The 14,532-nt window shown below is 38.6% G+C and overlaps 1 protein-coding gene across 9 annotated transcripts in view; it reads right to left on the bottom strand.

Annotated features, from left to right (window-relative positions):
• TUT7 (terminal uridylyl transferase 7) overlaps positions 1–10,496 on the bottom strand; it is a 57,377-nt gene extending 46,881 nt beyond the window's left edge. For 2 of the 9 annotated variants that reach the window (XR_004971250.1, XM_036330630.1), the window contains exons 1-6: positions 10,058–10,248; positions 8,288–8,837; positions 2,908–3,089; positions 2,494–2,610; positions 1,860–2,037; positions 155–243 (exon numbers count right to left, since the gene is read on the bottom strand). Coding sequence is in view for 8 of the 9 variants with exons in the window: in XM_036330630.1 (XP_036186523.1) it covers positions 155–243; positions 1,860–2,037; positions 2,494–2,610; positions 2,908–3,089; positions 8,288–8,807 (1,086 nt within the window). In the remaining variant the exon portion in view is untranslated. Of the gene's footprint in view, positions 1–154; positions 244–1,859; positions 2,038–2,493; positions 2,611–2,907; positions 3,090–5,726; positions 6,114–6,255; positions 6,569–8,287; positions 8,838–9,733; positions 9,877–10,057; positions 10,249–10,284 lie in introns of those variants that run through there. The other 7 variants (XM_036330636.1, XM_036330635.1, XM_036330631.1 and 4 more) reach the window with 6 other exon arrangements.
• Between the last annotated feature and the right edge of the window lie 4,036 nt (positions 10,497–14,532).

Genomic DNA, 14,532 nt, shown 5'->3' with positions numbered 1-14,532 from the left:
ACAGGCAAAAGAAAATAGAAATAGAAATTTTAGGAAAAAAAGCTGCCATCATTACACTGAAAAGAATCTGCAAATCTCTAAACTATATTTATATTTGAAATATAGAATTTCCATATCACTCTATGAAAATTCCAACATTTCATTTTGTACTTACAATGGCTGGAAATTGAATGTCAATGTTTACATCCGAATTTTTGAAACCCAATTGGCTACAGGATGACCCATATAATCTTAGAGAACAATCTAAAAAAAAAAAGTAAATAAATAAAAGTCATACATAAGGTAAAATTTCTTGAAAGTTATAACAAAACATTGTTATTTCAGAAATAGGACCATCAATTAAAACTATACACAAAAGCAAAACACTATTCAAGTCTGGCATAAACAAAGGATAGCAAGGGTGACTTTTTGCTCTTTATTTTATTTTATTTTATTTTATTTAATAGGGAAGACTGCATTGACAGTGATTTAGCATCAGGGCTACTCTTTTCGGTTGTAAAACATATTTTAAAAATTCCTAAATTATTATTTCACATTTTGTGCAAAAAATACTACTTGCTATCATTTTTAAAATGTTTAAATGTGAAAATGAAAAGAATTGGCTAACTTTGTTTTATATTTATAAACCTGACAGTATACTAAAGAGTTAATGCAAACACTTCACCTTTTAGAAAGGCCACATAAGGTGTAATTTACTATAAAGATTTTGTTTCTATAGACCAATAATCATAAAAATAACCTTCAGCATAAAGATTTTTAATAGGAATACTCATACGATAAACAAAAAGCATTTAACATAATATAATCCCTTTAGGAAAACTTTTGAAAAATAATTATATAACTGATATAAAACACTAGGCAACATGTGATTCACTTTTCAGAGAAAAGTGTGTATATGGTCTATAATTACCACTCAATGTTTTACCACCATTGTGCCAAAATTTTATCCTTTCTCATCAGGAAACTTTGTGGGTTTTTTCCCCCAGGTTAAGTCAAGTGATTTCTTTGGGCTTTAAAAGTTTCCCATGGAAAAAATACATTCAATTTTACAATGGAAGTCTATGGCAAAACACATCAAAATTATAAGTGATTTTTCAGGAACTATCTACAACATAAAGAATGAGGTCCCTATATAATGAAATGAGCAAATTCTCACCCTTTATTTTTATGAAAGCATGTATGAATATGAATGACATACTATATATGTAATGATCTTATAGTGGAGCAAATGGTTCTATGGGTAATATGGTAATAATTAAAACAGTGATTTCAACCCTAGCTGTGTTTTAGAATCACTTGAGAAACATCCTAAAAAATGGTTTCCCATGGCTCCACAGACATAATACGGAGAATGAATTCAACAGTACACAAAATCTATTACAAATTAGTTTGCAAAGCTCATTTTAGATATTATAAGTCTTTAAGTGTGGTTAAATAGAACCTTTTTTGGACACAGATACATGAAACTGACTCCAACATACTTCTCTGTATTTTAACTCAAAATATTATGTCAATTTAAATAGGTAGAAAGGTAAACAAATATATACACAAGAGTCCCATAGTGCCCCACTAACATGGGGCATTTAATTTCAAGTACATGCACATAATGAAATTCAAATGAAAACAGGTTTAATGACAATGAATGTAAAAGTCTTTGTTTCCTCAGGGGAAGCCAGGAAAAACAAAAACAGGCAAAAAATAAAGATATGGCAAATCAATTTCTATTAGGTGAAAATTATTACTAGTAGGTAAAATAATTGAAGGCAAATCAATTTCTATTAGGTGAACATTATTACTAGTAGGTAAAATGATTGAAGTACCTTTAGCTAGGTAAATAGCAAAACAAATCTAGAAAATACCTGGTAACTTGTGTTGGAACACATTTTCCATGATACGTTTAATTTCTAGTCTCTGTTCCAAGTTCTCATTGAGTAACCCAAACTCCTGTACAACTTTGTCAATGGCAATACCAACTGCATTTATCTGGGAGGGCGTAGGCGGGGGTAATGTAGTGAGCAACTCTTCCTCCTGCTTCTCCTTTTAAGATCAATGTTGAGATTAAAAAGTGACACACTTTTTTAACCTTCTACCATTTACCAAGACAACATTATAGTATATTCTTAGCCTTCCCTTTTACTTTAGCTGTGTTAGTTTTCATGTTATCAAACATTTCTTCATGCACATAAAGTAATAATAGCAGGAAGGCAGGAATAAGAAAAAAGTGCTAAAAAAAGAATATTAAAAACAGCAACGACAAATTATTTTATTACTGGCATAACGACATATACTAAAGTCCTATCAAAGACTTTGTTCATCTTCATAGTGTCCTTAAGGAAATTCATAAGACTACCCAGTAAAACATGTCTGAGCAGCATAAAGTATTTTGGGTAAATTCAATAATATAGGTAGCAAAGTTATTAAGGAGAAGAAAGTCACAAAGACAAGAAATAACAACTGACAGGTAAACATTTGTTTTGGTTACTTTAAATTTACCTTAATGTTTTTCTTGTGCCTCTTCTCTTTGATATGCTTATGGGCAAATGCAATAGATTCAATGAAAACATCACAAAGTTTGCAAGTGTACTTTGCTGTAGGGTAGTTTCTTGGTCGCTATAATTTGAAGAGATTTATAAGATATATATCTTTAAAACTATAGGTCAACAAAAATTAGGCAGATGATTTCCCCTCCACTTTTAAAATTGTTAATATGTTACTGTCACTCTCTCACTATCTTAATAGTCATTTTTATTTAAGTAATTCATTAAATCAAACTGACTATCACTTGTAGCTTTCAGTGCTTCAATACTAATAAACAAAGTAGGATATCTAATTCACCAAAGCATATCCCCAATTACTAACACAGTTTAAACAAAACAAGGATTTTAACTAACAAATAAAAGTTGTTACCCTTTTCAGCCTGTCAATGCAGTCCCTTTTCAATCGCTCCTCAGCCTGCTGTAAACCCAGGAGCTCCTTTGCTGAAAGCACAGACTCATCGATCACAGGGCCTTCCAAGTCCCCGTCCAGTTCACTTTCCCCATTTCTAGTCCTTCGTGGCTTCCTAGGTCTGGACTTCTGCATCTTATCTTCTTAAATTAGGGAAAAAAATATTATTGGTGATATTAAATAACAGAACTGACTAAAAAGCAGAATTTTATATTAATTAATGAAATCGTATAATATCTGAATGACAAGTGAACACAGAGCATAAGGAAAGGGATAGGCATGGATAGAATGTCTGAACACTCATTAAGCACCTCATCTACATACATTAATCCATAGAAATAGGTGTGTTTTAAACTTAAAAGGAATTCTACTTCAATCATATAATTTGATTTTATCATCTTTTGGTATACTGCTGAAAGTATCCTCTGAAGGTGAGTATACCTGTTCTAATATACCGAATATATCATAATATATAATGTACATGTATCTACTATATTCTAGTGTACTTGTAAGTATACCTGTTATTCTAATGAAAACTATCCACATTTGCTTTCATTTTCATAAGTGAACAATATCAACAGAGCACAGATGGACAATAAATATGTTTCCAAAGATCTCAGAAATCAACTACATTCTTATTTGAAGTGAAAATTCAGTCTTCACATAATTGTCTCCCCACATTAATATTAAGAAGTTTAAGCCAAAATTTTATTTACTGAGGACAACTACTTCCCATTTTATCTTTACTTTCACTTTCACTTCTTCAGTGGCATGCACACTGAATACTTGTGAAACTAAAGGTGATTGTGGAATTGTTTTATAAAAAAATTGTCGTAAATAACTTGAATAACTTCCCTCAAGTTCTGAAAAATGAAATTATTAGTAACACATGCAATTAAAGTTAAATTCATTTCTCCAATTAAAATTGTGATAAATAGACTGAATGACTTGAATGGAAATAAAGCTTCTAAATGGCTTACCAATAACTAGTCTGAAAATAGAAACCTGCAATGCCCTGCATAAGGCAATTCCTGTCAAGTTCCCACTGGAACTGATTACTTGTATAGCAGCTACAATAAATCAGTTGATTGAAAAAAAATTCTATCAGAAAAGGGAGATACAGGACCTTTATTTTACAAAAGCTACCTGCTAACAGTTCTAAAGGGAAATCAGCAAGCACTGTGTTCAAACAACCATAAGATGAATATAGTGAAATTCTGCAAACAGTTTCTGTACTACAGTAAGTGGCAATTAAACAAAATTAAAGTATTAGGACAAATACAGTTTTATTTTTAAAAGCAACCAACATAGATCTAACAAAATAGCAAAAAGTAGTCATTGGAAGAAAAAAATCAGTCTACACCTTGATACTTGCTTTTAAATACTCTCCCTACTCCCAATTAAAATATCAATCTTTTAAGGACAGTACTCTTGGTCTGCCTAAACTTTTGAGATAGGCATTTCTTTTACTTTAAAGGAATGTCTATTTTCATTTCATTTGTTTATCATTACCAACTTAAAAAAAAATTGCATCTGATTTCAGTATTCAGGACGGAAGTTTCTCACTTAGGCAAACACTAGAGATTTACACCAACATGTGCAATACCCATTAAGAAAGTCCACATTAGTTCACAAAACACTAACTGATATAGAACCAAATTCCTTTTTTAATCCGTCCTCTCTCCTATTCACAAAGACTTCTAAATGTAACTATATTTGCTGTCATTTTGTAGAAAGAATGACTTCAATTTCCCTCCAGAGACCACAATTAACTCCTTACTGTTTTTACTAGAGAAGTAGGTGGCTGCAGAAATTTTGTCTGATGCTGATGATAACAGCAGCTGCCATTACAGAGTATTTTATTATACAACAGATGCAATGCAAGCAGTTTATATGGCTTTGCCTCATTTAATCCCTACAGTGATCCTGTCATGGATGCTAAAATTACTCCCATTGTACAGATGGGGAAAATGCTGGTCCAAGAAAATAAGTGACTTGTGCAGAGACACATGGCTAAGTCAAAGCAAAGGGATTTGAAACAGAGATTAAAGCATAGATGAAGTTCTTAAATTCAGCCTTGTAACAACATACAAACTAAAAAGAATTAATTAAAATCCCTTCTTGCAGCATACTCATTCACAACTAGAACAGACCAGTACTGATAAGGCAATATAACCTGAACCTCACAGGCCTGCATAGTAAAAATGATCAAATAAAATCTAGCTGTTGGGAATTGGGTAAGCAAAGCTGGGTTTTGCTAAAAAAATTCCCATAATTATTTAGACTACCTGGCTTATCCCAAGTTTTTTGGTAATATGAATGAATTCTCTATATACAGTATTCTAAGTTCCCATATTTTACTTGCATATGAACCATTGTTCCATTCACAAAGGACATGTGTATTTGAATGGATGTTTTCCAGCTAAGATTATTAATGGAACTGTCCCAAATACGATAAATTGGCAACCTAGGTTATTTGAGAGATGAAGTGTAAGTGGTAATGAAAAATAGGTAGTATTAAAAACAAAGCAACTCGAGATAATTTCACTACATTTTCTCACATCATTTAATAAGATCCTTCCTTATTAAGACAAGTTTGATTTCAGGAAAATTTCTGTTCCTTTAATGAGATCCTTTTTAGGAATCTCTGAGTGTAGTGAAAAGTTTAAATTTCTCTCTACAGTGAGCAATGTTATACCAAAGCTTAATATTTCCTGTATGAAGATTTTCAAGAAACAGAGACTGAAAAGATCTTTAATTAGCATTTGTGAAAGAATCACCTGTATTTCACAAAGAGAAAACACGGGAGCTTTCAATAAAAAGACAGTAACGATGCATTTCCTATTCAAAACCTCTCAAAATCAACTTCTTTTAAAATGAAATACAAATACATATAAGAGGTTTTTGGTATGTAAACAGTCCCTTTTAATATCTTTCTGGTTGCGAACTCTTGATCTATAAACCTTTCTTTACATAATGCTGCTCAACATCAAATTCTCTTTGCTAAAAGACCAACTACTGATAACTAAGTTAAAATGTCCATGTCCGACAGACACAGCAATACACAAATACTTAAAATCACACAAAATTTTAAAAAGAAAAACACAAACGAAAGTCCAGAAATCCCATGCGTGTGCAGTTTCCCTCTGTCAGACTGCAGGTCCAGTGACGCTGAGTTAGCAGCCAGAGCAGCACAGTACGTACATGATTTCAGTTTCACTTCCTCATCTGCCATTCTACATAAACAAGTCTGGATAAATTTAACCTCTCTGAGCCACAACTTCCTGCTTTGTAAAATTGTGATTCTACCTTTGGTATATCATGACAGACAATTCCTTCAAGTTCTTTACAGCTTCAAGATTTCCGAGGCTAAGGTTTGATCTCTTCCATGCATTTGATTCCTAATACCTCATTCTGTTTTGGCTATTTGATTCAAAGCGTTTTCTTTTGCTTTTCCTATTTAAAAAAATATAAAATAACACCTTTTCTTCCCATTTTATACTTTCATAAGACCCTATAAAGACAGAACATGATGTTTTCCCTATAAGACTTATAAATGTACAGGTGACAAATGTCCTACAGGTTTAAAACACATACACACACACACACACACACACACACACACACTAGCCATTGTGAGATAATATGAAGGAAAAGGGCCTAGAAAGTGCCAACATTGCCTACCTGCATTTAAATTAAAAGAAACACACACACACACACAAAACCAAAACCTGTAAAAGTGCTAGCTAGTTTGCAACTTATTCTATATGGCCTCCTTTCCTTCAGCCACACTGGCTTCCTTGCTCTTCCTGGAATGTACACGCTCTGTCTTGGCCTTTACACAGGGGTGGGAGTGGAGGACGTTTTCCTCAAAAATTCCCAGTGCTGGCTCCCTCACTACCTCAGTGAGGGCTACCTTGATCAGCCTATTTAAAAAGTGTCAACCGCCTCTCCCTCACTACTCCCCAGGCCCAGCACTCCATTTCTTTCTCTCATTATTTTATAGTCAGTCAGGAACTGCTTTAAGTTTTTAGGAAGAAATTGTTTTTAATAGGAAGCCAACCAGTATTGATGATGGAGGCCAAGTGTTTAGCTAGGCTGATTTGGTAGCAGAAATGAGGAAGAACTACAGACTGGGAATATAAAGAAGACAGATTTCAGTAGTAAAATTAACAGGAATAATTTTGGTAGTAAAATTAGTAAGACATAATAGCTTATTCAATAGGGGAAGGAAAGGGAAAAGAGCATAACTAAGTTGCTTAAAAAAACAAAGCAGGCAGCCTTGGCCAGTTTGCTCAGTGGTTAGAGAGTTGACCTTCAGACTGAAGGGGTTCAGGTTCGATTCCAGTCAAGGGCATGCACCTTGGTTGCAGGCTTAATCCCTGGCCTGATCTTGGTCGGCTCATGTGGGAAGCAACCAATTGATGTATCTCTTTCATATCGATGTTTCTTTCTGTCTCTCCTGTCCCTTCCACTCTCTTTAAAATCAATGGAAAAAATATCCTCAGTGAGGATTAACGTTAACAACAAAAACAACAAAGTCAACAAACGTAATAGCCCATTTTTCCAAGAAGAATTTTCTAACCATACTTTGCATTTTCAAACTAAATATTAGTTTTATTTTTTTCTGAAAATGTATGACTTTATTTTAGTAATTACTGTCCATTAGATAAAAATAATTTTCCTGTTTACAGATATCATTGGTACATGGACAAAATCTATTCACCTTTTAGAAAAATGTATAATGCTTTGGGGAAATTATTATCAAACACGTAGGGCAGTCAGAATAGGCTTCTGGTTTGAAACTAAAAGGTAAAGCTTTTATGTGTATTTCTGACTTCTAAACTTAGTATCTCTCAACACGTTTGTAAAGCTCACTTTTGAGGAAAAATAAAAAAATCTTGGACTACCCACCTCTCCCTCTGTGGAAAGAGCTATATGCAGTCTATATTGTGCTTTTATATCAAATAAGATTTTTAAAATCTTCACAGTCTGTCATTTAATTATTCAAATACAAAACTGTGATACATGATTTAGACATTATATACACACACTCAGAAATTATGATATAGTCTCCAGGAGGATATGATCACCCTCTTATGTAAAAAACACCAACAGGAAATATGTTGACTAAAGTAAAATGAGCATTATGGCAAAGGAAACTTTCAAAGGGACCAATATACACATGTATCACAACTGCAATCCTTAAAATAATTATATTAAATAAGCAGAAACTATGAAAAATTTGAACTGCATTGCTAAAAATAATAACTCATTTGGATGAAAAAGAAAAGACTTTGCTGACTTTGGGTTGTTAACTTGACAGATTGCAACACATTACCATGGTTTCCTGTTTCCACTTCTGACATGGTTTCCAGGCTTGTCGGGTCTTTGTGAAATAGTCGCCTTACAGCTCTACAGCCTCTTCCATCTTGCCACCGATATCCATCTTCACTTTCTTGAAAGGAGTCTTTTCTTGGTCGGTTCATAGCAGGAATTCTAGGTCCCAGTCTGAATTCTCTCCAACTCTCTGAACTACCAGCAAGTTCATCTGATAGCCATCTCTTACTTTGATCTCTGTGGTTGTCATTTACCCAAACAGGCTGACTGTAAATTGGGTTTTTAAATGCATATGGATTGCTGGAAACAGCATATGGTCCTTTTCTAAGAGTATTCCCATAGTTCCCTGGTGTAATTTTTTTCTTGGGAAGGCCTTTTTCCATTTTATTGCTATGGCCTTTGGCATAATCATCCATTATTAAATAATCTTGTTGGGGGTGACCCCTTCTGAAATCCTCATCTTCTATAGCTCCCCGGTCTTTAGCACGCTTCACAAAATAAGGTTTTGCTGTATCTCCCATGGTCTTTGACTTCACTTTCCTTACTTGCACCTGAAAGAAAGCATTTTGGGGGAAAAACAAACTATAACAAGATAGCATACCTAGTGTACCAAATACCACATGTATTGCACAGATGCTCAAAAGCCCATAAGAAACTTCCCTCCTCAGGAGGATGGGGGTTAATGGGTGCGAATGAGGACACGTTTGTAATTCCTTAACTAATAAAGAATTTAAAGACTTAAAATAAATAAATAAATAAAAAGAAACTTCCCCCCTCCCCTAATTTTCATCACACGCCAATAATCAGTGTGTTACACTAGAAGGTAGGAGGCTTATCCTCTGATATTCATCATGAAAATTAGTACTTACAATCCTATATAATAAAAGGCTAATATGCAAATCGACCAAACAGCAGAACGACCAGCCGCTATGATGCGCACTGACCACCAGGGGGCAGATGCTCAACTCAGGAGCTCCCCCCAGGTGGTCAGTCCGCTCCCACAGAAGAAGCACTGCTGAGCCAGAAGCCCTGAGCCCGGCTCCCAACCTGCTATGGCGGGAGCCTCTCCCACCTTGGTGGCAAACTTAAGGCTGTCCAACTGAGGCTTAGGCCTGCTCCCCACCAGGGCTCCCGGACTGCCAGAGGGCCTAGGCCAGGCTGAGCGACCCCCCCCCCCCCCCAGTGCAAGAGTTCCGCGCACCGGGCCTCTAGTTTAACATGAAGATTAAACCTGTGACTAAAGGAAGCTCCCTATAGTCTCGAGAAGTGGAGTATTAAATACTGTTACTCAGACCAAGTTTTACCTATATGACAAAAGCGCTTCTCTTAAAAAACAAAACAAAAAGGAAAACCTTCATCCCAAGCCTATACTGTTAGAAAACTCCCGAAACAGTCTTTAAAACTCCACGCTCCCGTCCCTCCTCCGCGTCCCGGGACCTTGGCTCACCTCACCACCCCGATTCAGACCGATGGCTTCGGTCGCTTGGGTGACGGAGGCCCCACCGAGGCTCCGCTCCAGTCAAAGGGGCTGGGTTTCCAACCAAGAAACAACTCCAGCGACGCTTCCCCGTCCTCCTCCTCCAACCCCAAACAAGTTTCGTTTTTGTCACAAACTGCAATTTCCCCTCTACGATCCCCATCGGATCGCCCCGCCCCCGACCTGCCTCAGTTTCCACCCTTTGGGACCGGAGGCGGAGAAAGAGGAAGCGTCCCCATACTCTCGGCCACGAAGCCACCCACCGCGGGTACCAGGAAGCAGGAAGTGACCTACCTCCCCGATGGGTTCCGAGGCCCCCCGGGCTGGCCTCCACCTAAACCCCTTCTTCTTCGGCCCTTGCAGGGTCTGACAGAAAGTGGAGATACGGGCTCGAACCCGATAGCTCGGTCCCCGCTGGCCTGGCCCCCTGGGACCGAGGCCAGCGGAGGATGAAGCCAACGTAACTGCTGGGCGGAGCCCGCCCTCCAGTCTGGGGACCGGGGAGCCTATCGGAGACTCACCCGGGAGGCGAGTCTGGGAGGGACGCGCGGAGAAGACGCTCGCAACACTCACCACCTCCGCGGCGCTCCTCCGCCTCCCTTGGTCCGGGCTGGGCTCCCTCTCTGTGTTGTCTTTCGGCCCCACTTCCGGCGCTCAGCGCTGGCTCATTGTGCGCGATTGGGAGACGGGGGTTGCCCCCGCCGGAGAGCTCCGCCGCTCACGCCGGAAACGCGCGCCCAGCCGAAGGGCCGCCCGCCTCCAGCCCCGCCCCGCCTCGCCTCGCCCCGCCCCCGCAGCGCCACGCCCACTTCCGGCGCCGCCGCCGCGCGCTGACTCTCCGGAGAAAGGACATCCGATCAGGCCGTGGCGTCTGTGCCCCGTCCTCCTCGCCCAGTTCTCCTCTCTACCGGGGAGGCGGGGAGGCGTAGGAAGGAAACCTCTGTTTCTCCGAGGGAGACTCGGAGCCCGCGGTCGGCCGCTGCCGCTGCCGGGGTAGGCTCGCAAGCCCGGCTTGCCCCTGGAGGCTCCCGGTTGCCGGGTGTGAGGTCTTAGTGTTCTTGCCATTTTCCTGGTCATTCCGAGGAGGCCTTGGTTGCGGGTCCTGTAGAAGTGCCCATCCTGTTTCAGCATCCGCTGCTCACCCAGCTCTCAGTATGGTGGAGGGAAAGGCTTTGCTTTTTTTCTTAGACGGTGTACGTATTAGTTTTACTTCAACAAAAACAACACAGAACGTTGTTTTTAAGAACATGTGTAATCTAAAAAGATGACCCAAGAGATGTGCTCGAATTTTTGAACGAAAATTGCACACCTGGAGCTGGCAAACACCCCAGAGCGTTGAGAAAATGTGATAGTTTTGATTGCTCTGCTTTGAAACATTTAAACTTAAATTCATGAGATCCTGTGAGGCCTTGGTCTTAAAATAATGATGAACCCCTAAGTACTGGCTACTGCCAGGAACTGGTCTGGGGGCTTTACAAATATTAAGTCATTTAATCCATGCCACATCCAAATGCTTTGGTTCTGAAAAATACATGGGAATCAAGCCAGTAACCTGTTTGACAGGCAGACAGTGCCTTTAATAGAGTCCTAAGGGAGCTTGGTGATACATGATTACATTTATTAAGGGACAGTAGCGTTGCCTCACCCAGTGGAGTAATTCTTGCACACAAGAACTGGTTTAGGAAAAGTTCTAGAGGAGGAATGGAAGATATATCTTTTTAAGGATTTAAAATATTTCTTTATTTGCAGTTTCTTCAGTGCACCTCCAAAAACCTAACTTTTATTCTAAACTTGCTTTGAAGTTTGTTAAGAAGAAATAGCAGACCCAAAATGCAGTCACTGTGATTAGCCCCTCCAAGACTTAATACCTAAACTAATCACAGGAGTGGAATTTTAATTCAATTTGAAATTTCCTGATCAGCACTAGTGAGGTAATATGCCCAGTAAGAACCCCCTGCCCTTCGCTAAGGGAAGGTGATCTTGCCTGAAATAATCCACTCTTTTACCTTTCTTGTCCTACCATCTTTCTGTCTAAAACAACCTTCCATTTTGTACAATTACTTGTAGTCCCCTTCTAGTTGCTAGACGGGATGCTGACTCATTAATTGACTCATGAATCAATTAATAAACCAATTAGACCTTCAGATTTATTCAGTTGAATTTTGTTCTTTAACAAGATTCATCTTGAGGATACTGGTATTAATCAAAGGATATTGACAGTTAATATATCTCTGTCTATATTATACTGCAATAACAATTTAAATTGGTCAGGGGGACCTGAAAAATTAAATTAAAAAGTTTGGTTTAAAAAAAAAATTTTTTTTTATGTTACTGGAGGGAATTGAGTTTCTCAGATTGTTTGTGTGACTGCTTCACCGTCTAGACATTTTTTCCAACAACTTGGAGCAGAAATTTGGGGCCTGTTTGGCTCAGAAGACATTAATATTGCTCCATATGTTACAATGTGTCTTCTCCCTTGAACCAGAAGCTGAACATTGTGGCACCTCTTGACAAGTTAACCTTTAACAAACACTGTGCCAATGATGTTTTTCCTGGAGGGCCATGGAGTCAGAAGTGCAGGGGTTGTGTTCATAGCTTTGTCAGCCAATTTTTTCCCCTTAGTGCTTTTTATTCACTTTGTTAGTGAATTATATTGGCTCCCCCTTTAACTATGTCCAGAGTCCATTGACTCCTCACCACTTCTACTGCTCCCAACTTAATGTTAGTCACCACCATGGCTCTGATGCACTGTTGCAATCATCAGCTTTCATCCTTGCCCTCCTCATCTATTCCCAGCACTGTAGCCAGAAAACTCATGTTCAGATAGAGGCAGATTACTATCTCCCCTCTCAGAATCCCTCAGTGGCTCTTCAATTCTCTGGGAGTAAAACCCAAAGTCCTTAAAGTGGCTACAAAGCCCCTCCTTTTATTTCTGATCGCACTCTATTCCTCTGACTCACTCCACCCAAGCTATACTAGCCTTTTTGCAATTCCTTCATCATGCCAGGGCTTTGCACTGGCTGTTCCCTCTGCCTAGAAAGCTTTCCCTCCCTTTGGTGTCTGTGTTGGTCACACCTCCATCTCCTTTAATCCTTTGCTCACATTCTCAATGAGAGCAATTCTTACCACTCATTTCAATTGCTGTCTGCTGCCCTCTCCTCTGCCTTCCCCTCACTTGGTCTGTTTTTTTTTTTTTTTCCCTTGTAGCACTATGTGCACTTTGTCACCTGCCATGTCACTTAACTATTTGTCAAAACACACACAAAACAACAAAAAACTATTTGTCATGGTTATTTGTTTCTTGCTTGTATCACTCCATAAGAACTTAAGTTTAACAAGGGCAGAGACTTGGCAATTTTATCAGTATATCCTGTAGGACCTAGATCATTATCTGGCTCATGGTAGACTCCCTAAAAATATTTGTGGAATGAATGAAAGATGCAGGATGTCAATGCAAGAACATTCAAACTTGTGGAGAATTTTTGTAACAGTTTATTTGAACCAAACAGAAGACACATCTGGATGCAAGATCTCATCAGAGTGAGAAAAATGCTTCCCAGAATGACATTTTGCAGTTCCTTTCATACATTTGGAATTAAGGAGGGAGGGTAAAGAAGATTAGTACATGAATGTGGAAGAAAAGTGAGGCAGTGAAATCTCTATGGTTGGATTACAGAATAGTTAACAAGAATATGTTCTTTCTTCAGGTTGGTTATGCTTTACAGGGGTCTTAAAAAGAGGCTTTTCAAGTGTGTTAACCTAGATGAGTGATGGCGAACCTTTTGAGCTCGGCATGTCAGCATTTTGAAAAACCCTAACTTAACTTTGGTGCCATGTCACATATAGAAATGTTTTGATATCTGAAATCATAGTAAAACAAAGATTTATATTTTTGATATTTATTTTATATATTTAAATGCCATTTAACAAAGAAAAATCAACCAAAAAAATGAGTTTGTGTGTCATAGGTTCGCCATCACTGACCTAGATGCATAAAAACAATGAACAGAGCTTGCTTAAGGCAAAGATAAACTTTTTATGGGCCTGGGATGGGATTAAGTACCATGACCTGCTCAGTTAGGAACTTGTGACCTGTGAGGTTACTTTTGGTTAGGTTTATTACAGAACCCCTTTTTCATTCAGGACAAGTCAGGCTCTACAGCAGTAGTTGGTCATTAACGTTTGATTCCCCTTTCTTCTTATGGTGTATTAGTACTCTGACAGAGGTCTAATTTTATAATAGGACTAGAGGCCTGGTGCACCAATTTGTGCACAGGTGGGGTCCAGCCAGCCTGCCCCAATGGGCGCCAGACTGCCCTGATGGGGGCCGATCGGAGGTGGGGTTGGTCAGGGGGAGGAGTGGCGGATGGTTGGGATCAATTGGCTGCTGCAGGGTGCGTCGTAATAGAGACCAGTCATTTTAGTTGTTCTGTTGTTCAGGTTGCTTGGCTTTTATATATATAGATGAAAAATAAACTCAAAAACTTTAAAATGTTCTACCCTTCTTTCCTCTTTCACTGTCTGCCTAAAGTTTTCAACATCCTCACATGGCTTGCTTCTCCCCCCACCCCAATTCTCAGGTAATTGAGTTAGGATACTTCCTTGAGTTAGTTAGGGTACGTACAGCTTTGTTTGATATAAAACCTAATAGATGTGGAGTGAATGCTGTTGGCTGCTATCCATTCTCACCTTTGTCCTTCCTAAAGGGACCCATATTTTATTCTGTATCCCATCCTTCTCACTTACAATAAAAAAAGTATCCCCAGGTA

Source organism: Myotis myotis, unplaced genomic scaffold (assembly GCF_014108235.1).
Source record: "Myotis myotis isolate mMyoMyo1 unplaced genomic scaffold, mMyoMyo1.p scaffold_m19_p_12, whole genome shotgun sequence".
Lineage (NCBI taxonomy): Eukaryota > Metazoa > Chordata > Mammalia > Chiroptera > Vespertilionidae > Myotis > Myotis myotis.
The sequence above is the reverse complement of the archived record's forward strand: the minus strand, read 5'-3'. Positions and strand labels throughout refer to the sequence as shown.